The 26051-nt window shown below is 42.5% G+C and overlaps 3 protein-coding genes across 5 annotated transcripts; 2 read left to right on the forward strand and 1 right to left on the reverse strand.

Annotated features, from left to right (window-relative positions):
- The first annotated feature begins 3849 nt into the window (after positions 1 to 3849).
- Positions 3850 to 8985, forward strand: spab (space blanket). Of its 2 annotated transcripts, none has more exons than XM_011152300.2 (6): positions 3850 to 4002; positions 5735 to 5926; positions 7374 to 7506; positions 7739 to 7888; positions 7967 to 8055; positions 8268 to 8985. In XM_011152300.2, the coding sequence occupies exons 2-6, from the start codon at positions 5765 to 5767 to the stop codon at positions 8412 to 8414; spliced, it is 681 nt and encodes a 226-aa protein (XP_011150602.1). In that variant the 5' UTR covers positions 3850 to 4002; positions 5735 to 5764; the 3' UTR covers positions 8415 to 8985. The 2 variants fall into 2 exon arrangements, with proteins under 2 accessions (XP_011150602.1, XP_019700093.1); XM_019844534.2 differs by having other exon boundaries at positions 7377 to 7506.
- A 4550-nt stretch (positions 8986 to 13535) lies between these two features.
- Positions 13536 to 16814, forward strand: LOC105189903 (zinc finger protein 92). Of its 2 annotated transcripts, XM_011152302.3 has the most exons (5): positions 13536 to 13767; positions 13931 to 14456; positions 14550 to 15098; positions 15175 to 15740; positions 15867 to 16814. In XM_011152302.3, exons 1-5 carry the CDS (start codon positions 13738 to 13740, stop codon positions 16461 to 16463), a joined length of 2268 nt encoding a protein of 755 aa, XP_011150604.1. In that variant the 5' UTR covers positions 13536 to 13737; the 3' UTR covers positions 16464 to 16814. The 2 variants fall into 2 exon arrangements, with proteins under 2 accessions (XP_011150604.1, XP_011150603.1); XM_011152301.3 differs by having other exon boundaries at positions 13738 to 13767; positions 13931 to 15098.
- A 405-nt stretch (positions 16815 to 17219) lies between these two features.
- Positions 17220 to 20009, reverse strand: LOC105189904 (peptidyl-prolyl cis-trans isomerase FKBP8). Its single transcript, XM_011152303.3, has 5 exons — positions 19809 to 20009; positions 18966 to 19277; positions 18690 to 18889; positions 18232 to 18536; positions 17220 to 18102 (listed from the first exon to the last, which is right to left on the reverse strand). The coding sequence occupies exons 1-5, from the start codon at positions 19836 to 19838 to the stop codon at positions 17795 to 17797; spliced, it is 1155 nt and encodes a 384-aa protein (XP_011150605.1). The 5' UTR covers positions 19839 to 20009; the 3' UTR covers positions 17220 to 17794.
- Between the last annotated feature and the right edge of the window lie 6042 nt (positions 20010 to 26051).

A 26051-nucleotide genomic window follows, 5' to 3' on the forward strand; every position in this document is an offset into this window, starting at 1 on the left:
GTCATCGCGGCATTGATAACGTCGCTTCCGGCAGTTCCGGCATAACTCTTCCCATTGTCCTCACAACACGTGCCTCGGCTGAAAGGTCGTGACACTAATAAAGATCTTCGGAACGGTGGCACATAAAACATCGGACACCTGCCTACGCGCCAATTCCATAATGCGCGTTTCATTTACAACGAATGTTGCCGGAAGTCACCTGGCGATTCAAGTACCGTCGCTGCGACGATACCGCCAGGTGATTTCACGTATTTCTGAGAAAGAGAGAGGAGAGAAACAACACACCGATGGGACTCCGATCACGTGTAAATTGGTATTTATCGCTTGGAAAGCGGCTAAAATAAATTTCACCCTCAAGATTGTATCGCGAACGACAGCCCGCGCGATTATATCTTCTAGTTCCACAATTTTCCACTATCATTTTTATTCTCGGGTATTTTTTTTTCTCGTGTTAAATTTAACGCACTTCCCTGCTGTCTCATCATGCCGCGGGAATTTGTTTTAACTCTGCATTCATCTCATGAGCGGAGGGATAAAGGTAAAAAATGTGTGGGGGCGCGAAATGTCGCGATGTCGATTAATTGTGTCTGTGAACTCCGTTGGGTGTAGTCGTGCGTGAAGCAAGCTTGCGAATAATTTGTCTGCCGCGGCGGCAGAAAAAATTCCTCGCAATTGCGGCTATCGATATCGCATTACGTGGACGTCATTAATTCCTCCCGTGAACTCGGCGAGATAAGAGCTTATGTAATGACGTACGTAATGACGCGTGTTAATTGTAGAAAGTAAAACGCCGATCGTGAACACCGTTCTACGCGCAGAACGTAGCGTCACGTGACGTAAGCGACGCGGCCATGAATCTACAAACGCTCGACAAGAGAGAGGTAATAAAATATATAGCGTAAAGAATTAATCAGTCCTGCACACGTATATGAAACTAAAACAATAATTCATGCGCGCGTACACAGACCATTTCCGCAGTCTTTCCGCTCCGCCGACTTTAACGCTTTGACGCGATTAATTTTAATATTAATTCTTTTTTGCGACTGCAAAATATCGCATGGTGTGCTGCAAAATTGAATTCAACCGGAAATCCATGCAGGACGCGTATTGTACTACGCGGATCGCCCTCGGGCGAGCATCTAACTCTCTGCAAATGTTCACGAATGAATGGCCAGTGTCGCGTTTTCCCTTGGCGAGGGAAGAAGGACGGTCGGAACGGCGGCTTAGGAAGAACCATTGAGAATCGCATGTCGCGCGTGGTTGACCCCGGGGGAAAAATTAATTTTACCCAGACGTCAGCGAGAGCGAGCAAGAGAGAGAGAGAGAGAGAGAGAGAGAGAGAGAGAGAGAGAGAGAGAGAGAGAGAGAGAGAGAGAGAGAGAGAAAGAGAGAGAGAGAGAGAGAGAGAGAGAGGGAGAGAGGGAGAGAGAGAGAGAGAGAGGAGAGAGAGAGAGAGAGAGCTGCTGCTGCGTGACGTTCCCAGCCGCGTAAATTTCCGTTCGTGCGCGTTTTATTTACACCGCGCGATGTAATACGTTGTTCTCGCCACGGTGGACGAAGCTTCGCGGAAGTCTGGGAAAGATCTGTTAGCCCCTGCGTGACACGCAAGGCCGCGGTAACGTTCCTCGAGGTAAAACGGCGAGACGTCGCGAGCGAAAGAAAGGAACGAAAGCGATTTAATGGTGCGTGCGACCCGATGCGTACGAAAAGGTGAATGCAATGCGTCTTGTGTTCACTCACCAACGTTTCGTTACACAGGTGGCTGCCTCACGTAGATGAACGGTGAGTCGCGCTGAGTCGACGAAGAATCGCCGGCGAGGCGACTCGTTCATGGTGATCCTTCTTCGCGAGAGACTCCGCTCGTCCCATGTCTTTTCCTTTCTGAAAAGAGAAGAGCGACGTCGTAACTGGGTCTCGCGGGATTAATTGTTAGTTGCTACGGAGACATTAAAGCTGAATGTCGAGAAATTGCTAGGAACGACGGGAGAAAGAAAGAAAGCAACTCCTCTGCCGCGGAGAAGTTCAATCTCATTCAGTAACTAGCTAGTGAATGAAGAACCCGAGGGAAATTACATAAAAACGAATATAGCTCGATGAACATTTACTCTCCTCGTATGATGACGGCAGGAAAGCGGCGATTCGTTCGACAAACAAATATCGCCAGCGAGACAATGCTTCATAATTCAAGAATTACACATATGCGAGAGTAAAAATCTCCCGAGTATCCTCTCTCGAGGTCTAAGAGGAGGCAGTCGTAGGCGTTGTTGCGTAACATTCCTCCGAACCCCTCTCGGTCGTGAGGACTTTCGATCCTCGCTCGGATCCTCCTCGGTTGGGAAATAAGCTATCGAGAGTTGTTATCGTAAATAAAGGACAGAAAGAGAAAGATCGATAATTTCTAGACAAATATTTTAATATTTATTTCCAAGGGATTTTTTGGACGGCTTGAATCGATTCTCAGCTAATCGTCATTTATACCTTGACGAAGAGCAACCCGGACAACGGTTGAAACATAGCGAAAGCTAGCGGATGAATAATCCAATTTTCCGTCGCGTGCTTGGATAAGTTCCCTACATCTTTCCGCTCGAGCCAAGCGACATTTGCCAGCTGCAGCATAAAAATCGCCTCTTCGAGTCTACCGTCGCGCTCAACAAGTCCCGATTTCGAAGACCGTTCCGTCGTAGTTGAATTCCTTGAGAAGGATCCCGGTTCTGTCGTAAGAGAGCGAGCTTCATGAAAAATTCAGACGTTGCTAAATGACGGCTCTTGTGAGGCTTCTTGCCGGAAGCAAGCTTCAAGCGAGAGGACGGGCTGACGCTGACGCGATCGTTTCTGCTTTCGCAAACTACCCGGTATACGTAGTACACGGGTCCAACGCTGGGGATTCGCGGGCGAGTATATGGAGCAGGCACAGGAGCGAATCCGCCCGGCGGGCACATCAGGATACCTTGGATCAATACGGCCAAGAGAGAGCGAGGTAGCGGCGGCGTAAGGAGCGCGACGAGGAGCGGGCTAAAACGTAGCTAGGTAGGTAGGTAGGTAGGTAGGTAGGTGTAAATGAACACCGACAAACGAACAAGCGGCAAAGTGTCCTGGCGCGAGAGGACGAGGGGTTACCCGGGCAACGATTACTCACGATTTTTGGGAAATACATTCAAGATAAATGTAACCAGTGGCACTCTGGGAGGCCGGGAATGCCCCTAGCGCGAGGAACAACCCTCTGAACCGAGCGGAACGAAATTATCACGTTATCTCTGACCTTTCGCGAAACGCGGCCAACTCGCTGTTCCATGGACTACGACGCGCCGCGTGCTTCCTAAACGTGTTTACCAGTATCCCGAAGGATCCGGACGTCGCAATTTGCGAGCGGGATGAGCCCGGTGTTGCCATACGGTATTCTGAATAAGTGAGAGAAAAAAAAGAGACCGCCTCTGCGGCGCGAGGTGTTAAACACTAAATGAAACGCTTCGATTTTTCCGCCGAGTACTCGCGTAATTTCTCCCCTCTTCGTTTCTCTTCCACCCTTCTTTTGAACTACGCGTTACTCGCGTATCACGTATCGCTGCGACGTTTAATCGTGTCACTCGCAATGCATCATTCATCATTTATCAGTGCGAGAGTTGCTCGAATGGACTCGTTCGAACAGCTTCCTCTTAGCCTGCCATCGGCTCGGGCCGCTCGATAGGAAGCTGAAGATCTGAATGAACAAAATGTCACGTAGGTCGTGATCGAGTGGTGGGAAAAAAGGGAAAAAATGGGGGTGGAGGAGAAGAAGAAGAGAAGACGGAGCGACGGTGGCGCATGCGCCACCGTGTATATGCGCTCTTGTGACGGCAACCGGAACGACGTAGAAGTATAGATTGCCAGAGCGAGTGCGGCACGAACTCAGTCCTCCAGCGAGCTCCACCGAGGACTTGTTGATCCTGTGAAAGCCGCCGAGAAGTACCCTGGTCTCTTCCTGGTCGAGAGGTGTGACGGCGTTCCGGACGAGCTGATCGTTTTGTAAGTGCGACACCGCTCAAATTCGCACGTAGACGAGGTGCTTTAGATGTTTCACATGTCGTAACGCTGCGGACGTCATATCGCGAGTGTTTCGCCATAGTGTGTTATCCTGCCTGCACATTGCGCTGGCTGCAGGTCGTCCTTGGCGTTGCGACGACCTCGGCGAATTTGCAGGGTTAAAATGGCGAGAAATGCGAAAACGCGATTGAACGAGTTAAAATCGGGGCACGATCGGGGAGAAGAGAAGAACTCGATCGCGCGGCGCGGCGAAAAGACGAATTTGGGTCACAGGAAACCAGCCACTAAAACCAACCATCGAGCTTATTTGTACGCCGCGGGTTTCTTACGTCGCGAACGACTCGCAGCAAGCTCACTCCGATCGTTGTTTTATTTGCAATTCATTCAAGCGACGCGCATAGAACGCTGCGTAGCGATTTTACCGGAGATAAAAAATAGGCGAGATTGATGAAACAAGAACTATCGGCTACACATATACTGGAGGTTATCGTTAGTAATGGCTTAACGTATCATGCATACATCGAACTGTTCATATCATAAGTTGCAATTAGTCCTTGACCGGAATGCAAGAGTCGCGTGTTACGTTCCGCGTTATCTTTCGGGGGGCTTAATTTGTCGTATCGCCGTAATCCCGTGTAATCCGTGAAACAACTTTTTATCGGATATCCACGCGTGTCGGGATCGCTAATCGCGATCCCTCCGAAGCAGGTAATTCAGGTTGAACGTGTACGATAGGGATTACTCTGGGGTGCGCTCAGTTATTAATTGCATAATTAATACCGCGGAGCGCAGATATCCCGTGCAGCATCTCCCGGCCGCGGTATCTTGTTAACAGTAAATCGCGCGAAAGAGGAGAGAGATACATTCCCGGGTGCGGCGATGACGCCGACGAATTGCGCTGAGAATTCTGTTATCGCCGGCGATATTACGAAATCGTAATATCGGCGATCGGGAAAAGATCGCCCCGAGAGAAGTAGTAAAAGCATCGCGTCACTGACATCTGTACGATAAGCCGTCGTGTAAAACGGGTTCGATGCTAACGGCGAACTGCGTCGTCTTACGGATCACTGCTTGCAACAAAACCAGTCGAGTAAACAGCACGAAGATAAATATGCACCTGCGAGAAATACGCGAGGCAGAAAAGGCTGCCGCAGAATTCGTCGCAATTTCAACGAATCTCTTCTCGTTTTTCTCTCTCTCTCTTGACTTCGCAATTTGATCGCCCCGTATTTGTCTCCTCCGCGGAGGCCGCGATGCGGTCGTTTTGCAGGTTGCGTCGCAGATGCGTATTTAGTTCTAAATGGCGCGTCTTAGACAGATTCAGTTTTAATCAACGACTGGCAATAGCGTTTTCAGACGTTCCCATTCTCACGAGGAAGCTACAATGTAAAATATTCCCTCAGAAATTTTTCTCAATCTAAAACAATCTCCTCTCCGCCTCTGAAAATCGCGAAATGAATCTTCCACGCCCGTTTAAAAAATATCACGTTTTAACAACGTTTCTCAAACGATCGTTCGGTGTTTGTAAAGACGACTTGTGTGTACACCGATGAGAGACACTTGCATAACAATACGTAACGGTCGCCCTTTAATAACGTCTCTCTCCCTCTCCCTCGTTATAACCGGGGCTTTCGCCTCTCTCGTCTCGGCGCCTTCAATGAAAAGATTCAACGTGAGTCCACTCGAGCGGCCTTTCTTTCGCCAATGATTGCAGAGCGCCGAAGATCAGTACACCTCCAGCGGCATGAACGCGTGTGCGGTGATTACGCTGGTGCTGGTGGCGAACACAGCGTATATCGGCGTCGAGGCGTGGGGTGGCCTCTTCAACCGCTTCAGCCCCGAGATGCTGTCCAATCTCGGTTACGGCGGTCACGGCAGCTACATGAACCGTCCGGGGCTATTACAGGTATGTAGAAAAATCTAGCCTTTACTAGCACGCCTCAGCGCCCGTTGGCATTTTCATCGGCGGCGCCTTTTAGATTTCCGTAGCTCGTCTAAAAAGACGTCGCAAGGATGCGCGAGAGACGCTCTCCAATCTATCGACCGGCCTTTAGACGTGCCTCGAATGACGACGATAAAAATCCCGAAGCACCTCGTACATCGTTTCGGCGGTCTTTCCGACCTGCGGGAATCTTTATCGGAAGCTGCGGATTTTGCCCCTCGGTCTTCCCTAGAAGGACCTCGGGGCCTCGAAAGACCAGAATAAAAATGTTAGAGTATTTTTCGCATTGCTCGCGGTTTGATTCAATTGACGGATATCCTGCCGCGGTAAACGGGTCACGTACGATCGATATTTCATTTTCGAGCGACGTGCGCTCGCACTTGCATAACCACCGCGAGGAACTCTCCGGTGGCTACGTTTATTTCGCTTTTCCACTCGACGTCGTTCGTGAATTAACCTCGAGATTGCGATCCGGAGATTGAGCGAAATCACCCCCGCGGCGCGACGCGGCCCGCGTCAGAAGTTACTGCGGAGACTTTTACTACGTCTCAGCCGTAGGTAAGGAACTATAATCCCGCCGTTTATTTGAGCTCGATAATATCCGCGCGCCTTTCAATTTGCAACTTTGCTCGCTTACGCGAGATAATCTCCCTCGTCGCGTGTGTGTGCGCGCGCGCGTGCGCATATGTGTGTGTGTATGTGTGTGTAAAATTCCAGCGAGCTATACAAATTATTTTATTAATAGCATGCATGTAATTACATATGCGTTACCGTGCTCGTGTTAAAGTCGGTATGATTATTTTATTTTGTACGTTCGCTCGTTCGAACGGAAGCACAAGGTAACGCGTCGCGAGTAAGCAGAGTTATGTGATAATCTGCGGGCGAAAGCAGCGCGTTATCGTCCGCATCGGAAGTCCGCGGCAAGATGCGGCGATAAACATCGATTTCCGCAAGATTGGAAATATGAGTAACCCTGACAATCGGTGATGGATAACTGAGGAGAGTGAGAAGAATCGGCGAGGGGAGAAAAATCGCCGTTCCTCGGGAAATTACGACGCAATTCGCGCGGGCGCCGTTTTGTCTTACATATCGGATATTCCATTATGCGGAGCGTCTTCGAAGTTCCAAGCTCGAGTTTAACGACGGGAACCTCCCCGCGAATTTGAAATCAGTTTTCTCCTGGCCGGTTAATCAACGTCAACTTGAAATGCGCGAAATTGTTTACTCCCGTCGAATTACCGCTGCGTTTTCGAGCTTATTTTCCCCCGTTCTTCTTTGTTATACCTTGAATCTTGAAAGAGATTTATCTTCGCGCGATCTTGCGAATCAGTTCTGCCGCTCTAAGTGCTCCTTTATAATTCAACACTCTGAGAATCTGTTCGCGATGCTAAGTAATACATTTTGAACGAAGCAGTCGCTTTCGGACGGATACAACGGCATGTATGGGGAAGGTGCAGAACCCACGGAGGAACCTTGTTACGAGAGGAAATGCGCGTACAACGAACACTGTTGCCCAGGCACCATCTGCATGAATCCCGATGGAGGTAAATGAAACAGTGCGATAACATGCCTCACGAAAAATCCTTCATCACTCGTCAATCTAATCTGCACTATTGAGAGTGACGAAGAGTGCCCTATTCTCTCTCCCTCGTCCTTTGAAGTCTTTCACATAAGAGACAGAGAGAGAGAGAGAGAGAGAGAGAGAGAGAGAGAGAGAGAGAGAGAGAGAGAGAGAGGGAAGGGAGAGGGAGGATAATCGCGAACTGGATGTTCCAGTTATCGGAACGTGCGTCGATGACCTTGGAATGAAACAAGGCGAGCTGTGCAGGCGGGACAACGATTGTGAGACCGGCTTAATGTGTCAGCAAATTCCAGGACGCGACGCGAGATCGTGTCAACCGCCGTTGACTTCGAACAAGCTGTATAGTGAGTTGAATGATCATCTCTCTGGGGAACCGCGGAAGAGTTTCGCGGACATTGACTTGAACGATGCATCTGTTACAGACGAGGAGTGCAACATGTCGAACGAGTGCGACATCAGCCGCGGACTGTGCTGTCAGCTACAAAGACGACATCGGCAAACACCCAGGAAGGTAAGGATCTATCTCGTTTGATTTATAGAACGTAAGGATAGCCGACGATTGGAAAATGAAAAAAAAAAACCACCACTTCGTTCCTTTTATAGCGGCGCGACTTTTTAAGAGTGTCTATGTGAGAGTTTGTCTGAGCGATCTAACTTTGAAACTTTTTCAACTTTTCCAACCCCTGGTTAGCCCTATCATTAATTCGAAACCGCACTTTGCAGGTCTGCTCGTACTTCAAGGATCCCCTGGTCTGCATCGGCCCGGTGGCGACGGATCAGATCAAGTCCGTGATCCAGTACACCTCCGGCGAGAAACGCATCACCGGACAGGGCAACCGGCTGTTCAAGCGAATGCCGCCGTTCGCCTAAACACTCCGCTCACGTACCTGACGGCACGACGAAGGGGAAGTATACACTGATAAGCTACAAGAAAATCAAATCCTCCTTTAGTCGTTGTGAAGAGTACCTAGACTAAGTCTGTCGACTCGACATTATCTCAATTTCCTTTCTAATCCTGACACATACACACACACACACACACACTGCTCCAAGTCAACGATACATCGGGAAGTACATAGGCACATACATATATACACACATACACACACGTACATGCACACACACATATATATGACAAAGAGCATAAGAGCCATGCGACGAGAAGTGAGACTAAGTGTTACCTCGGGGAATAAAGACTCGCGCATGGCGCGATGCGCCTTCGAGGTTGTTTCTTCCTCGAATAGCGCGACTGACAAAAGTCTAGCACACATATCATAGCAGCCCGTCTCGTAGGTCTCTAAGGAATAAGGGACACGCTAGCGTAATGATAAGGAAGAGCGCCGTTCGACGAAGGTGTTTCTTAATGATTTTTAAGGGTAAGGTACACATAATATGTGGGCCGTTTGTGTGTGAGAGAGAGAGAAAGGGAGAGAGAGAGAGAGGAGAGAGACAGAGAGAGAAAGAGAGAGAGAGAGAGAGAGAGAGAGGAGAGAAAGAAAGAGAGAAAGAGAAGCAGAAGAAGCAGAAGAGGAAAAGAAAAAAAAATTCATCAGGCAATCAGTCCGCCGCGCCGGCTGATATTTCCTTTTCGAGACATAGTGAGAGATTAGCGAGTCACTTAGTCGTTCGTGATAAGTCGTGGCTACAGTAGTAAAGATAAGTACGATAGTCGAGAAGAAGAACACGGCGGGGAGGCGTGCACAAACGAGGATGTGGAGTACTTGTTATCGTCGCAGTATCAGCATTGTTCAATTCCGTTTCCGTTAACTCGACGACCGATCAATTTTTCTCACGCTGTACAGGTCGAGATCGAGATAATGTTTTATCTCGCTCGAGGATTCCCGAGACGCTGTAGCGAGATATTCTCTCAACGAAACGCTGACACAACGATGTTGTCGAAACGCGTGACTCACATCTTTAGTTAAGGATCGAGAGATCCCCCGGCAAAAGTCAGGATGCCAGCAATCACACGGGTCGTGACGAGAGGTACGCTCTTCGGTGGCTGACTTTGGGTCCTCTCTGCGAAAAGATCGGCGTCGGGTCTCTTGTGATGTGAAAGAAAATTAAGATAACCTCTCCACGGAGCGAAATAGCATTCTTGACCGTGAAAGTATCCTCCATCCTACACTTGCCGACTTTCGCTAGCAGAGCGCAACGTATAATTTTGAACACGAAGAAACCAGAAATTGGGGACCCTGAGAAACCGACGAGTCTGCCATCGCGCGTCTCGTTACACATTCAAACGCACAGATCGTAGTATTCGTTCTTTTTGCCGAACGGTCGTCCGGCGTACAATCGCGGTGCGAAACGCGAAATGTCGCGCGGACAGTCTCAACGGCGAGAGAGATATTTTCTACGGGGAAGAGAAGAGGGTGAAGAAAAGCGCGATCGATGCATTAGCTCGTAATCCGTTCAATGTTTCCGTGAGTCTACCTTTAGGAATCGTATACTTAGACGTTTACCCGACTACGTCGGATAATATTGCATATCTATCCGTATTTCTCCCCTCCCCCCGAAAGAACTTCACACTATCAGTAACGTTATACTCGTAATAATGTTAAGTCGTATCGTGGAGTTGCAGGAAGAAGCTGAATTTTATCGTAGGATGATTATCACATCGTAAACGGACACATATCAAAGAAGGAGGAAGTTTCGCTTCGCTAGCTTATATTCTCAGAGATATATAGTGTTATATAAATACATACATATATATATGCGTATATACCATGACAAACAAATTAAAAAATGAGAAGCATTTTAACTCTTAGTGGAAAGAAAAATAAAATCTAGATATGGATACTGTTCGTTTAAAGCAACAACAAAAAAAAAGAAGAAGAAGAAGAAACGGGAGGAAACTCAAACAAGTAATAATAAAGGAGGGAAAGTTACTAAAGTATCGCGGAAATCGCTCTGTTAAGTATTTAATCGCGGAAATCGCTCTATCGAGTAATAATATCGTGGAAATCGCTCCGTTAACTGTACTAATGTTAATGAAATCGTAATACTAAATATATAATTGTGTCTGTGGCTATCTTGTTACATGAAATATTACTCTGTGGAAATTCGTTAATATTAATCGTTACTCGTCAGAGAAAGCGCAACATTAAAGTGCGACGCTCGTTCGAGATCGTGCAAAACGTTCTTTCCGAAGCGTGGAAGACTCAAGTACGATGAACGCGTTCGAGAATCGTAACACACACAATGTCGTTTATGAAAGCTCGATCGTGTGGAAAGCGCCAAGCTGAGCGTTTCGCGAAAATCACGTTCGCGATTCACGAGCAACAGCGGTGAGCAACGGCGATGCTCCAATCCCAGTATGCGTAGAGAGTACCTGTCAACTATCTCGTAAAAAAGAAAAAAAGGACGAAAAAGAAAGAGAGAGAGAGAGAGAGAGAAAAGAAAGAAAAAAAGGAAAAAGAAGGAGAAGAGAAACTCTCAGCGAACCGTCGCTTTTCACGCCACTGGTGCTATAATCGCCGAGAGAGTCCCCTGAAGGCATTATTACGATTGTAATCTTCTAACTCTCGATACTTCTCGGAAAACCAGGAGAAAGAAAAACGTTAACCTACCTGTGTAAGTGAAACTCAAAACATATCATGCGAAATGCCTAATGCATTTAAGAGAGTTCTAAATATGAATGTTAACTACGAAAGATATATATACTATACATATATTATTATATCCTATTGAAATTATATTTTTATCTTCGATCCGTATGTATATCTAAGCTCTCTACATATTTACACAATATTCATATATTTTCTCGAGGTGTGTATATATACATATGTGTATATATATATATATATATATATATCTCTCTATAAAGTAACACACACCCGCCCTGCTATACCGTACGTATGTGATGTTCCGACGCGAACTCGCGATTTGACTCGGTGATTTTCTTATGGATTAATTTTGCACGCGCTCGTGTGGACTTTTGTTGCCTTGTGTGCGGGTTGTTGCGGGTCGATAAGTATCAATTTTGACCGTAACTGCGAGTCGAGTTTTGCAAAGCCTCGTTATCTCTTACCTAATGTCAACTTTTTCATTATGTTCCAAAGAATATAGATCCTTAAAATGTGATATGTTGAGCTTTAAGCATTTTTGATGTTACAAACTAATCTTTAGTTCATTGTTTGAGGTACTGTGTGAAAGTTACATCGCATAATGTCAATTATAAACATTATAAGTACTCTTCCGAGAATTCCGATATAAATGCTATTATTTATTCAGTCAACAAGTACGGAATGAAGTTTCCCTCTAAACACGCGTTGAAATTGTAGTCGTTTGTGATACAGTATATGTTAAACTCCTATCCTTTCCCATATATAAAATGATACTCTAAATGTTTGCGACTGTCTGTGTATTTATGAGACCGATTGCTAATTTCTATGGTGGCTGTGCGTCATCGAGTTCTATCATTCTGTCGAGTTGCGATCAAAGTTCGTGTATCGTATAGCTTCCTATACGTGTAAATTTTTTTCTCAAGTATCTCTGTTTCTCTGCTGATTATCTCCTTTCTCTTAGTCGGACTAAAGAAACGATCGAAGTGACATTGAAACGTGAACTGCATACAAAACAAAATACATATCATAGCCTGTAAGACTCTTTGCCTTGTAAGGAAGTTCGGACGCATGTTCACAAAATGGAACACAAAATGGTGGCGAATAGATACATACATACATACATATGTACGAGCTATCGCAGGTCTCAAGGAAACTCGGCCGCTTGGCCGTTGAGTCGAAAGTACCTCTATCGAAAGAATTAATTAATCCCAGCGTAAATTTTATGTGTATGACATATATGTAAATGTGTATCGTTCAAAATTACAATATTAAACAAAAAAAAGAGTTCTAATAGCTAAATGTGAAATACATGATGGTGCATACGAAATAAACCGAATATATTTCTGTCATTCCTTCTGGCTGTCAAGTGTTTTCTCCTCGTATATATACGCTCATAATCAATACTCGGATTTAAATTGTAAAGTATTGTATTATACTTTCGCGACAGAATTCGATCGTAATTCCACTTGTAATTTTATATACCGTCTAGCTATCCAAAAGACATCTTGCGAATGTCCTTGGGCACGTCTTTAAGGCACTCTTTGGAGGATTGTGTTGTCCGGGTTTGAGGAGATATATAGGTGTATCTACGTGAATATGTATGCGACATAAATTTATACATTATTTATAGATCGAATTTTTTTCATAACCATAATTCCGTCCCGAATTCTGTCGCGAGTTCGGTAGATTGTTTCAAAGGGACTTTAAATCCTAACCTTAACTTCAACCTAATATCAGAATGTATAATTGGAAAACGTTCTCATTTATCTCCTTCTCCCTCTGATATTCGCGTTAGCACTTACCCCCGCCATATTGGTCGTTCCGTGTTGAGTAAACCCTCGATTCCCTGCAAAATTTCACAACGTGAATTTGACTTAATCTTCATCGACTCGCTTGTTTCTTGTAGAAATAATGGGAGAACTTTTGACATACCTGCTCGTGACGCAATATTTTGCTCGTTCCTTCACAATTATGGTGGATAAGAGCATGCTCGAAACTGCGAAACGAAGAGCGTGTTTAAACGGAGCCGCAATGCGAACTTGTTCGCGAGTGAAATTCGTATCTCAACAATTGTCGCATAATATCGATCGAAGATCGATATCGATTTCTCTCGCGCCATGTTTAAACTGCGCATCGTGCCAAAGTGGTAATTCTAAAATACATTCCTACAGTCGAACGGACAAACGACTGTTTTATAATAAATGGATGCATTGTAGATAAAATGTTATTTAACTTCTTTCCGTTGAAGTAAAAAAAAAATAATTCCCTATAATGCGCAAATTAATATCTGATATTGAACGAGTGTAAAGACATCGCAACGCCACCTACCATTAACTTTATTAACGCTCTTTCGTCGCGGGTAAAATAGTTCAATTACCTATATTTCTGATATGTATATGCAACATGGACATTTCGCGTTTTCTGCACGAAACGTTCTTTAGGTTATGCGTCGTGCGATTACTTTACAGATGCCTCGAGGCATTCGCTCGATTTCATTAACGTTTGACTTAAACCCCCCGAAAAATTCACAGACTGGATGTGACATTTTCTCTCACCTGTAATATGAGAATCATATTTTCGCACAAGTATTTCGAGTTTTGTCAATTGTCAAAACTGCATGATCGGAAATGATGACGCTACGTTTGTTTGACTGTCAGGTAAGAAAGAATGTGCCTAGAAATTATATTCATGAAACGAATTACTATGCTTCTTGTGTCAGATATCTCTCATTCGACGAATTTTATGTCACCGCACTCGCGGTAATATTATATGACAGTGAAAACGAATTTGATTCTTATGCAATCTCTGCTGCTGTTTTAGGACTATCCAACTCTGGATGCTATGCCAAACATGTATGCAGAGAATAGTGAAATAGAGAATTATGATTATTTGCGAGAGTGCATCGGTCATTTGGAAAGTAAGGATCCTGGTGTCAACTTTTCCGTTACTTCCACTAGCACTTCAGATATTGGCTTACAAGGAAACAGCTTGGATGACGTTAACTTGAGCAACATTGACTTTAATTTTATAAAAATTGAAAACTTACTCTTACAAAATGTTGAAGAGTCCGAACATGGTACAAAGAACAAAGAGGTGAAGCAAGAAAAGTCAATGGATATCAATATTTCAGACTCTATAGAGAATTTTGACACAGTGAGTCTAGGTTACAACGCTTTCTCAAATTTCTCTGATAACTCCATTAAACAGTCAGATGATCTATCGACAGTTATCAATAACAATGAATGTTATACTTTTAATAAGGACTTAACAGCTCAGTGTACAGATATAAAGCAAACAACAGAGTTTTATAACTGTTCCATCAAACCTCTTACAAAAGATAATAATGGTAATATAAATTCCAATATAAACAAAGATAGCAATTGCGCAAAACAAACTATTTCATCTGAACTAAAGCATGGAATAAAAATTTATAATCTAGAGCAGTCGGATGTAGATGAACAAGTACAAACATGCGAGCAGTGTCTAATGACATTCAGATACAAGAGGCACCTAGATCGTCACTTGGAAGGTCATAAGAAGAACAATTGCCCTCATTGCAATGACAAATTTGCCAGACGGAAACATCTGGAGGTTCACTTGTTTCGTGCACATGGAGAAAGAATTATCAAACATCCGTATCTATGTGACGTATGTCCAAAAAGCTTCCCAAAACGCGCCCTTTTAAACCACCACAGAGCTAAGCATAATTATCAAAGCGGCAGAGTATGTTCAGAATGTGGAGATATGATAAAATCAGACACAGATAAAAAGGAACACGAGGAGAACCATTGTAAGAAGAAACAGTTCAAATGTGAACAGTGTTCGCAAACATTTAGTATCGAGCAGACGTATTTATCCCATATGCAGAATCACAATAATCACAAGTGTCCCAACTGTGAGGTAAGTTTTGCGTCCAAGAAGAAAGCTCACGAACACTTCAAGGCGGTTCACACCTCGAAGTCGAGCGAGTCTGAAACGATAAATAACGGTGAGTATTAAAATTATATCATTGAAATCAACATTTCATCGTGTCGCCGCTTATCACACATTGTGTTGTCTTACAGATCCGCATTATTGTGCCAGCTGCAGGCACAAGTTCGTCAAGAAGGATGACTATTTTCGGCATCTGGAGTCGGCGTTGCACCTCAACAAAGTTAACAGGGATGCACCTATAAAGGCTATATTCTCGTGTACGATCTGCTCGAAGAAATTATTTACGCAACGGGCCTTAGATCAACACATCAGACGCATACACAAGGGCGAGAAGCGATTTGCCTGCGACATATACGGGTGTACGTTCCAATGTGCTAGACGAACCGATCTGGATAGACATAAGCACCTGCACGTGGAGGAGAGGAACGTTGTGTGCGAGCACTGTGGCAAAACGTTTACCAGCGTCAGCATCCTCAAGGACCACGTGCTCTACATCCACAGCAAAGAGCGGCAATTCATATGCGAGGAGTGCGGCAAGGCGTTCAAGAGGAACAGTTTGCTTAAGAGGCACAAATTGTCGCACGCGCAGCACCGGCCGTTCGTTTGTATGCAGTGTAGCACTGCGTTTAAACGTTCGCACCATCTCACTCGTCACATGGAGGCCTGTCACAGAATTACACTGGAAAAGAAGAAGAAGGTAATGTCACGCAAAATCTTATATTATTTATCCAAGCTTGACTTTTATTGCTTTTTTTTCTTGATAAATGCAGATAATACGATGGATTTTTATATATGATTATAATTTATTTGCGCTCCCGAATAGGTGATGAAGCTTATGAAAACGGAAGATGGTAATCTTGTGCCAGTGCCGGAAAAACCAAAACGATCGAAGTCTAGTAAGCTAAAAACCAAGAAAGAACGTAAACCGGCCATGAAGCAAAAGGAAAAAGATCAATCGATTATGAATATTAATGAACAAATTGCGAGTGTTGAATTACAACCGCAGAATCAGCCTTCGTCGACGAACTCGGAGGAAAACGCTGAATGTCCAAATTTGTCATTAGAACTTACAAGTTTGCCTGTAATCGATTCTACTCCACAAGTTCTTTCGCTAGTAGATATTAACACAGGACAAATGTTGACTGTACAAGTCACTAACCCGGAATTATTATCAAACAACGAGCTTGTTGATCAGTTTGAAACTAATTGCAACGAGATGTTGAATTTACCTGATTATCAAGATATAGAATTTCAAAGTAGTCTTTTAAACGCGGATCAAGCGTGCTATGACAGTACGAGTTATTCGGAGGTTTCTTTAGAAAATATCGAGGATTCGGTCCCGCTTATGAATAACAATTGTAAAATAGAAGAGATCGAGAGATATTTGATACGTGAATTCTCGCCATTTTATAATCTCTAGACTTGCGAGACGAAATAGTAGTGTATGTATACAGTTATGTTTGCTCAAGTTTCGAGTCTGTTGTAGTTTTATTCGAATGCAAAATCTAGACACTGTTATTTTGTTGATAAAGAATGTTAAAGGAATTTTATAATGTATACATACATATTTCTGTATTTATTTTATATCGCGAAATACAATCTAGCACTTGATTTTATTTCTTAAAGATGAACGAATATGTATTTTTAATATCATGCATATTTTTCGTATGAGACAAATTTCACTACCTCGTAAAATAAGTGAGCATTTGAATCGCACTCTTAAAAATGTCGGCACGTTGCATATGTACATATGTAGAAAAATATAACAAATACGTAGATATATGATCTTCAATATTTTTAATGATCAGTAGATTATATATAAAATATGTGATAATATTAAGTAATATGTAGCTTCTATTTAATTTTGTATAATATAGTTAATATATATCATTGAGCAGTTTTACGAAATTTCAAACACAATTACAAATACATATAACATCACCAACTGTAAAATTTATTTATCAATATTTTCTTTGTACAAATACAGATGTTACATATATATATATTTATATACACAATCAAATGCACTAACGTTGTCCATTAATGGTAAATAATATGCCATAACATAATAATCATATGAAAAATTGAATTTATTCTTCATGAAATAAAATATCTGAACCACATGACATATTTATTAATATATAATAATTACACGTACGTAATTATATATATATATATAAAATAGATAAAATATTTTTTTATAGAAATACAAATCCTTGATTGTAGGGATCGGACAACATTAATGCCGCTGATTGTACGACTATTACCCATAGTTTTCGAACAGAGCATTGTATAAAGTACTGAGAGAATCGCACTTTGTGTAATTTTTGATTATTCTGTGTATTATAAAATTGTAACTCTTGTATTAGAGGCGTCAGAGGGAACGCTTATTTTAATCATATATCGCGAGTATGTAGCTGTTTGATGTAATTATTAGATATCGGCAATGTAAATATGAATATAATGGCGTGTTCTTCGGATGTGTTGCACTAACGATGATACCTAAAGAAACTTATATATAGTACCAAACTTCAAACATTTTATCGGATTATTACTCACGTAACTTATTCTCGGCGTGTTAAAACAATTTATAGAATATTATTTTACCATATATTTAGAAACATTTAAAAATGAGAAAATGTGTATTCTTTTTTTTTTAGTTGGGAATTATGCTCTGTTCTCATGAGAATCGTTATTTTCCAACCCGTTAATTTAATATTTAATTTTATCCGCTCCTGGTTTTCATTATTTTCATGTAGCAAACCTGTATGCCAGCAGACCAACTAGAGCAGCAGCAGATGCTCCTCCGATCAGACCCCATATAGCTTTGTTAGTTTTTTGTTTCTTTTCCATATTCATGTTCTTTGAATTATTAGTATTTTTATTTGTACCAAGCATTTTACGATACAAATGCTTTTCGTGAAGAGCGTCCTTAGCATTCTTTTCCTTTAAGATTGCCAATTCTGTTTGTATAATTTTCGATTCCGGCTCTAATTTCGCAGCTTGAAGCAAAACTAGATAGGCTTGCTCGTGTTCTCCTTTATAATGTAATATCTTCCCTACAATCAGAAATATATATATACAGAAATTATACTCTCCTATTAAAATTTTGAAATAAATCTGTCAGAGAGAACATAATATCGGTTTATTTAAAATTAAAATATCAGAGGTAGAAAATTTTTTAATACCTTTCCTAAATAAAGCTTTTACATTCTGTGGCTGGCAGTTCAGGACATTATCTACACTTTCCAGGGCCAAGTCATAAGCTTGTGTCTTCATTTGTGAGGCTGCTAAATTATTATATACTTTCATGCGATCCTCCAATAAATCCTGCAATTCAGCATCACCAACTGTTTCTTCCTTTTCATGTTGACTCGAATTTGTAACATTCATCGTCGGTGATAGATAATCTAATGCTTTTCGGTAACATTGTATTGCAAGAGATGGTTCATCCCGTATAAACCACCAGTTTCCACGTTCTCGTTTTTTGTTCCTTCATAAATAAATGTTTAAACATTACACATAAAGGTAAATTGAATTAAGCGTACACAAAGCTTTTCATTCTTAGTACTTGTGGCTCAATACAAAAAGCAAACATTAAAAATAATACAAAAACAGATTCTTAATTTATTAATAAAAAGATTACCCTATTTCTTTTCTCTGTTTTATGCTTAGTGTATCTATATCAGTCTCTAAGTCAACAGTTTTCAGTTCAACTGTATATTCAATAGTAGCATCGGGTGGTATATCAGGTCTTTGTCCAAGTATGCCATAAGCAAATCTAGGATCAACTTCAATCACAGCAATTTCATTTACATCCATCATTGCAATTGCTAAATCCAACCCCTGTAATTTAAGTATAGAATTACTTTACAAGCAGATTAATAAAAATACATAAATAATAAAAGATTTTGCTTAATACCTGTACAACCTCCACATCTCCTAACTGTATAACAAAATCCTCATAATTCTCCACTATTTTTTGATTATTTTTAAGTTTGCCAATTATTTTTAAGGTACATATGTCACCTCTATTTGGCCGTGTTCCATTCTTGCCCTTTAATATGACTTTCTTTTTAAGTTGGCCATTGCCAAGTATATCTATCCATTCATTTTCTAGATGATCAGATAAAGATGCTTTTGTCACAGGATCCGTAGAATCGATGTTAAAATTTAATTTCTCCTGAATGAAGTCTGCCTGGGTTTTTCCATCTTGTATTGAATCCTTGCCCATCTTAAACAGGTTTATTTAAATTTCACAACTATATATTTTTCCATACTTGCGACTTTTTCTCAATATCTCTGATAGACATATTGGAATGAAGTAATTTTAATTTCTTACTTTTCTTATTAAACGAATTTATTGTAGCTGAACAGATTAATATGTGTAATATGTCAAATATTGTACGTGATCATATTCTGAAGGAATATGTTCACCAAACTTGTTCAGCATAAGAGCTCCCTACAGACAATTTCTATTTGAGTTTCTTCCAGAAATTTCGAAGGATTTGAAACGTCGAATATTTCAAAACGAATCATAAACAATATTTTGTACGCCCTGTTTAATCATTCGATACAATAGCATGCATCATCATACCATGTTCACGGTGATGATAAATAAGTGTACGATAACGGAAAAACGCATATTCATTTGATGTAACAAAAACATCAAAGTGATTAGTTGAATTAAAATGCATTTTGTCCGATTCTCGCACTGACGATGCGAAGGACAATGAAATCGTGAACGTGTCTTTTCCATACGTACCTCAGCGCTTTCGAGATTACCGACGGTCATTGGAAATGTTGGAGAAATCGTTTAATTTCTTCTCGTTATGTGTTTATTAATTCAGCACTCGGCACCGGGTTGGCCTCATACGCGATTAATCGCTTGAAAGCGGAACAATTCTCAAGATCGATAGTCGAACTGTTTCGAGTTATTTCGTGAAATTTCCTGTTATCAGAAAGGAACGTGAAAGCGGCCAACACGGCGTTTTCGACGACACCGACTTTCCGCACTAGGAAAAGGCGCCATCTGCATCCATTTTGAGAGGGGAACTACGATACTACATTCACTTTCAGGTTTCGGCGGTAAAACCTGCATATGGTGGCAGTCCGTGCTACATTCACTTTCAGGCAGTTTATGTCCGTGCTACAACCACAATAGCGTATTTGACAAGCACGGTCTCACGCATTGTTATGCATTTGTAACATGAATTAACCTGTTAACATGCACAAAAAAAATAAGAATTGAGATTGTATATGATTAATATCATGAAGATTATATACGATTTATATCGATATATAAATATATGATAATAAGATAATATTTTGTGTGTACCCAAAATTATTTTTCCAAAATATTTCAGCGTTACGTTAGTATTTATTTATACTCCGGCAGGCGTTTCTTAGCGTAGTTGGGTCCGTGTGCATGTGTTGTATTGAAAGTGGGCGTGACGTACGTGTGCATATACGCACTCCCACACACATACACACACAAACACACATGTGTCATACACACAGATAGAATCTCAGGGTATATGCTTAAACATTTTCAATTGCCATACGTTTCTATGTAACAATGTAGTCGGCACACACACACACAGAGAAACTGCTCCCGTCTATCAGTCTGAAGTCCCGCCCACCGCTCGGCTAGTTTTGACGAGCCAAGCGAAAGAGAGAGAAAGAGGGAATGTGTTCTCTCCATCTCGCTCTGATTCGCAACGTTGCCGAGATTGGGCTTCCCAACACACGGCCGAGACTGACGTTTCACTCTCGGCGTGAATCCAACGAGATGATCAATAGCAATCGATTTCGACTAAACTCGTTGTGTCGATAGATTTGTATGACAAAATAACATTGCTTTATTTTGGTACCAGAACCAGGCCTATGTCTCTAACCGATTAGGAGATATCGAAGGTTAAAATTTTCCAGCCTTCCTCCGACGATATCTCCGCTTCTACTGGGAGTAGAGAGTCGCCATTTACGGCAAAATGTAGGGTTTTGAGAGGACTTTAATTTGGTGCCAGAATCAGGCCTGTATCTCTAACCGTTTAGGAGATATCGAAGGTTAAAGTTTTCCAGCCATTCTCCGTCGATATCCAGCCTTCCTCCGCCGATATCTCCGCTTCTACTGGGAGTAGAGTCGTCCATGTAGTCGAAAATGTAGGGTTTTGAGAGGACTTTAATTTGGTACCAGAGCCAGGCCTGTATCTCTAACCGTTTAGGAGATATCGAAGATTAAAGTCTTCCAACATTTCTCCGTTGATATCTCCGCTTCTACTGGAAGTAGAGAGTCGCCATTTACGGCAAAATGTAGGGTTTTGAAATGACTTTAATTTGGTAACAGAGCCAGGACTGTATCTCTAACCGTTTAGGAGATATCGAAGGTTAAAGATTTCCAGCCATTCTCCGTCGATATCCAGCCTTCCTCCGTCGATATCTCCGCTTTTACTGGGAGTAGAGAGTCGTCCATGTAGTCGAAAATGTAGGGTTTTGAAAGGACTTTAATTTGGTGCCAGAACCAGGCCTGTATCTCTAACCGTTTAGGAGATATCGAAGGTTAAAGATTTCCAACCTTTCTCCGTCGATATCCAGCCTTCATCCGTCGATATCTCCGCTTCTATTGGGAGTAGAGAGTCGTCCATGTAGTCCAAAATGTAGGGTTTTGAAAGGGCTTTAATTTGGTACCTGTCCGAAGCCTGTATCTCTAACCGTTTAGGAGATATCGAAGGTTAAAGTTTTCTAACCTTTCTCCGTCGATATCCAGCCTTCATTCGTCGATATCTCCGCTTCTATTGGGAGTAGAGGGTCGTCCATGTAGTCCAAAATGTAGGGTTTTGAAAGGGCTTTAATTTGGTACCTGTCCGAAGCCTGTATCTCTAACCGTTTAGGAGATATCGAAGGTTAAAGTTTTCCAACCTTTCTGCGTCGATATCTCCGCTTCTACTGGGAGTAGAGAGTCGTCTATGTAGTCCAAAATGTAGGGTTTTGAAAGGGCTTTAATTTGGTACCTGTCCGAAGCCTGTATCTCTAACCGTTTAGGAGATATCGAAGGTTAAAGTTTTCTAACCTTTCTCCGTCGATATCCAGCCTTCATTCGTCGATATCTCCGCTTCTATTGGGAGTAGAGGGTCGTCCATGTAGTCCAAAATGTAGGGTTTTGAAAGGGCTTTAATTTGGTACCTGTCCGAAGCCTGTATCTCTAACCGTTTAGGAGATATCGAAGGTAAAAGTTTTCTAACCTTTCTCCGTCGATATCCAGCCTTCATCCGTCGATATCTCCGCTTCTATTGGGAGTAGAGGGTCGTCATTGTAGTCCAAAATGTAGGGTTTTGAAAGGGCTTGAATTTGGTACCTGTCCGAAGCCTGTATCTCTAACCGTTTAGGAGATATCGAAGGTTAAAGTTTTCTAACCTTTCTCCGTCGATATCCAGCCTTCATTTGTCGATATCTCCGCTTCTATTGGGAGTAGAGGGTCGTACATGTAGTCCAAAATGTAGGGTTTTGAAAGGGCTTTAATTTGGTACCTGTCCGAAGCCTGTATCTCTAACCGCTTAGGAGATATCGAAGGTTAAAGTTTTCTAATCTTTCTCCGTCGATATCTCCGCTTCTATTGGGAGTAGAGGGTCGTCCATGTAGTCCAAAATGTAGGGTTTTGAAAGGGCTTTAATTTGGTACCTGTCCGAAGCCTGTATCTCTAACCGTTTAGGAGATATCGAAGGTTAAAGTTTTCTAACCTTTCTCCGTCGATATCCAGCCTTCATCCGTCGATATCTCCGCTTCTATTGGGAGTAGAGGGTCGTCATTGTAGTCCAAAATGTAGGGTTTGGAAAGGGCTTTAATTTGGTACCTGTCCGAAGCCTGTATCTCTAACCGTTTAGGAGATATCGAAGGTTAAAGTTTTCTAACCTTTCTCCGTCGATATCCAGCCTTCATTCGTCGATATCTCCGCTTCTATTGGGAGTAGAGGGTCGTCCATGTAGTCCAAAATGTAGGGTTTTGAAAGGGCTTTAATTTGGTACCTGTCCGAAGCCTGTATCTCTAACCGTTTAGGAGATATCGAAGGTTAAAGTTTTCTAACCTTTCTCCGTCGATATCCAGCCTTCATTTGTCGATATCTCCGCTTCTATTGGGAGTAGAGGGTCGTACATGTAGTCCAAAATGTAGGGTTTTGAAAGGGCTTTAATTTGGTACCTGTCCGAAGCCTGTATCTCTAACCGTTTAGGAGATATCGAAGGTTAAAGTTTTCCAACCTTTCTCCGTCGATATCCAGCCTTCATCCGTCGATATCTCCGCTTCTATTAGGAGTAGAGGGTCGTCATTGTAGTCCAAAATGCAGGGTTTTGAAAGGGCTTTAATTTGGTACCTGTCCGAAGCCTGTATCTCTAACCGTTTAGGAGATATCGAAGGTTAAAGTTTTCTAACCTTTCTCCGTCGATATCCAGCCTTCATCCGTCGATATCTCCGCTTCTATTGGGAGTAGAGGGTCGTCATTGTAGTCCAAAATGTAGGGTTTTGAAAGGGCTTTAATTTGGTACCTGTCCGAAGCCTGTATCTCTAACCGTTTAGGAGATATCGAAGGTTAAAGTTTTCTAACCTTTCTCCGTCGATATCCAGCCTTCATTCGTCGATATCTCCGCTTCTATTGGGAGTAGAGGGTCGTACATGTAGTCCAAAATGTAGGGTTTTGAAAGGGCTTTAATTTGGTACCTGTCCGAAGCCTGTATCTCTAACCGTTTAAGAGATATCGAAGGTTAAAGTTTTCCAACCTTTCTCCGTCGATATCTCCGCTTCTACTGGGAGTAGAGAGTAGTCCATGTAGTCCAAAATGTAGGGTTTTGAAAGGGCTTTAATTTGGTACCTGTCCGAAGCCTGTATCTCTAACCGTTTAGGAGATATCGAAGGTTAAAGTTTTCTAACCTTTCTCCGTCGATATCCAGCCTTCATCCGTCGATATCTCCGCTTCTATTGGGAGTAGAGGGTCGTCATTGTAGTCCAAAATGTAGGGTTTTGAAAGGGCTTTAATTTGGTACCTGTCCGAAGCCTGTATCTCTAACCGTTTAGGAGATATCGAAGGTTAAAGTTTTCTAACTTTTCTCCGTCGATATCCAGCCTTCATTCGTCGATATCTCCGCTTCTATTGGGAGTAGAGGGTCGTACATGTAGTCCAAAATGTAGGGTTTTGAAAGGGCTTTAATTTGGTACCTGTCCGAAGCCTGTATCTCTAACCGTTTAAGAGATATCGAAGGTTAAAGTTTTCCAACCTTTCTCCGTCGATATCTCCGCTTCTACTGGGAGTAGAGAGTCGTCCATGTAGTCCAAAATGTAGGGTTTTGAAAGGGCTTTAATTTGGTACCTGTCCGAAGCCTGTATCTCTAACCGTTTAGGAGATATCGAAGGTTAAAGTTTTCCAACCTTTCTCCGTCGATATCCAGCCTTCATCCGTCGATATCTCGGCTTCTATTGGGAGTAGAGGGTCGTCCATGTAGTCCAAAATGTAGGGTTTTGAAAGGGCTTTAATTTGGTACCTGTCCGAAGCCTGTATCTCTAACCGTTTAGGAGATATCGAAGTTTAAAGTTTTCCAACCTTTCTCCGTCGATATCCAGCCTTCATCCGTCGATATCTCCGCTTCTATTGGGAGTAGAGGGTCGTCATTGTAGTCCAAAATGTAGGGTTTTGAAAGGGCTTTAATTTGGTACCTGTCCGAAGCCTGTATCTCTAACCGTTTAGGAGATATCGAAGGTTAAAGTTTTCTAACCTTTCTCCGTCGATATCCAGCCTTCATTCGTCGATATCTCCGCTTCTATTGGGAGTAGAGGGTCGTCCATGTAGTCCAAAATGTAGGGTTTTGAAAGGGCTTTAATTTGGTACCTGTCCGAAGCCTGTATCTCTAACCGTTTAGGAGATATCGAAGGTTAAAGTTTTCCAACCTTTCTCCGTCGATATCCAGCCTTCATCCGTCGATATCTCCGCTTCTATTGGGAGTAGAGGGTCGTCATTGTAGTCCAAAATGTAGGGTTTTGAAAGGGCTTTAATTTGGTACCTGTCCGAAGCCTGTATCTCTAACCGTTTAGGAGATATCGAAGGTTAAAGTTTTCTAACATTTCTCCGTCGATATCCAGCCTTCATTCGTCGATATCTCCGCTTCTATTGGGAGTAGAGGGTCGTACATGTAGTCCAAAATGTAGGGTTTTGAAAGGGCTTTAATTTGGTACCTGTCCGAAGCCTGTATCTCTAACCGATTAGGAGATATCGAAGGTTAAAGTTTTCCAACCTTTCTCCGTCGATATCTCCGCTTCTACTGGGAGTAGAGAGTCGTCCATGTAGTCCAAAATGTAGGGTTTTGAAAGGGCTTTAATTTGGTACCTGTCCGAAGCCTGTATCTCTAACCGTTTAGGAGATATCGAAGGTTAAAGTTTTCTAACCTTTCTCCGTCGATATCCAGCCTTCATTCGTCGATATCTCCGCTTCTATTGGGAGTAGAGGGTCGTCTATGTAGTCCAAAATGTAGGGTTTTGAAAGGGCTTTAATTTGGTACTTGTCCGAAGCCTGTATCTCTAACCGTTTAGGAGATATCGAAGGTTAAAGTTTTCTAACCTTTCTCCGTCGATATCCAGCCTTCATCCGTCGATATCTCCGCTTCTATTGGGAGTAGAGGGTCGTCATTGTAGTCCAAAATGTAGGGTTTTGAAAGGGCTTTAATTTGGTACCTGTCCGAAGCCTGTATCTCTAACCGTTTAGGAGATATCGAAGGTTAAAGTTTTCTAACCTTTCTCCGTCGATATCCAGCCTTCATTCGTCGATATCTCCGCTTCTATTGGGAGTAGAGGGTCGTCCATGTAGTCCAAAATGTAGGGTTTTGAAAGGGCTTTAATTTAGTACCTGTCCGAAGCCTGTATCTCTAACCGTTTAGGAGATATCGAAGGTTAAAGTTTTCTAACCTTTCTCCGTCGATATCCAGCCTTCATTCGTCGATATCTCCGCTTCTATTGGGAGTAGAGGGTCGTC

Source organism: Harpegnathos saltator, unplaced genomic scaffold, assembly GCF_003227715.2.
Source record: "Harpegnathos saltator strain DR-91 unplaced genomic scaffold, Hsal_v8.6 scaffold213, whole genome shotgun sequence".
NCBI classification, from domain to species: Eukaryota; Metazoa; Arthropoda; class Insecta; order Hymenoptera; family Formicidae; genus Harpegnathos; species Harpegnathos saltator.

Excerpts from the sequence above, each read along its gene's own strand:
- LOC105189903 (XM_011152301.3), top strand. The coding sequence starts at position 13,738 with ATGATGACGCTACGTTTGTTTGACTGTCAG. Across the intron at positions 13,768-13,930 it reads TACGTTTGTTTGACTGTCAG|GACTATCCAACTCTGGATGC; the intron begins GTAAGAAAGAAT and ends CTGCTGTTTTAG. Across the intron at positions 15,741-15,866 it reads CACTGGAAAAGAAGAAGAAG|GTGATGAAGCTTATGAAAAC; the intron begins GTAATGTCACGC and ends GCTCCCGAATAG.
- spab (XM_011152300.2), top strand. The coding sequence starts at position 5,765 with ATGAACGCGTGTGCGGTGATTACGCTGGTGCTGGTGGCGAACACAGCG. Across the intron at positions 5,927-7,373 it reads ACCGTCCGGGGCTATTACAG|CAGTCGCTTTCGGACGGATA; the intron begins GTATGTAGAAAA and ends TTTTGAACGAAG. Across the intron at positions 7,507-7,738 it reads CTGCATGAATCCCGATGGAG|TTATCGGAACGTGCGTCGAT; the intron begins GTAAATGAAACA and ends TGGATGTTCCAG.
- LOC105189904 (XM_011152303.3), bottom strand. The coding sequence starts at position 19,838 with ATGACCGTCGGTAATCTCGAAAGCGCTGAG. Across the intron at positions 19,278-19,808 it reads GTAATCTCGAAAGCGCTGAG|ATGGGCAAGGATTCAATACA; the intron begins GTACGTATGGAA and ends AACCTGTTTAAG. Across the intron at positions 18,537-18,689 it reads AAACAGAGAAAAGAAATAGG|GAACAAAAAACGAGAACGTG; the intron begins GTAATCTTTTTA and ends TTATTTATGAAG.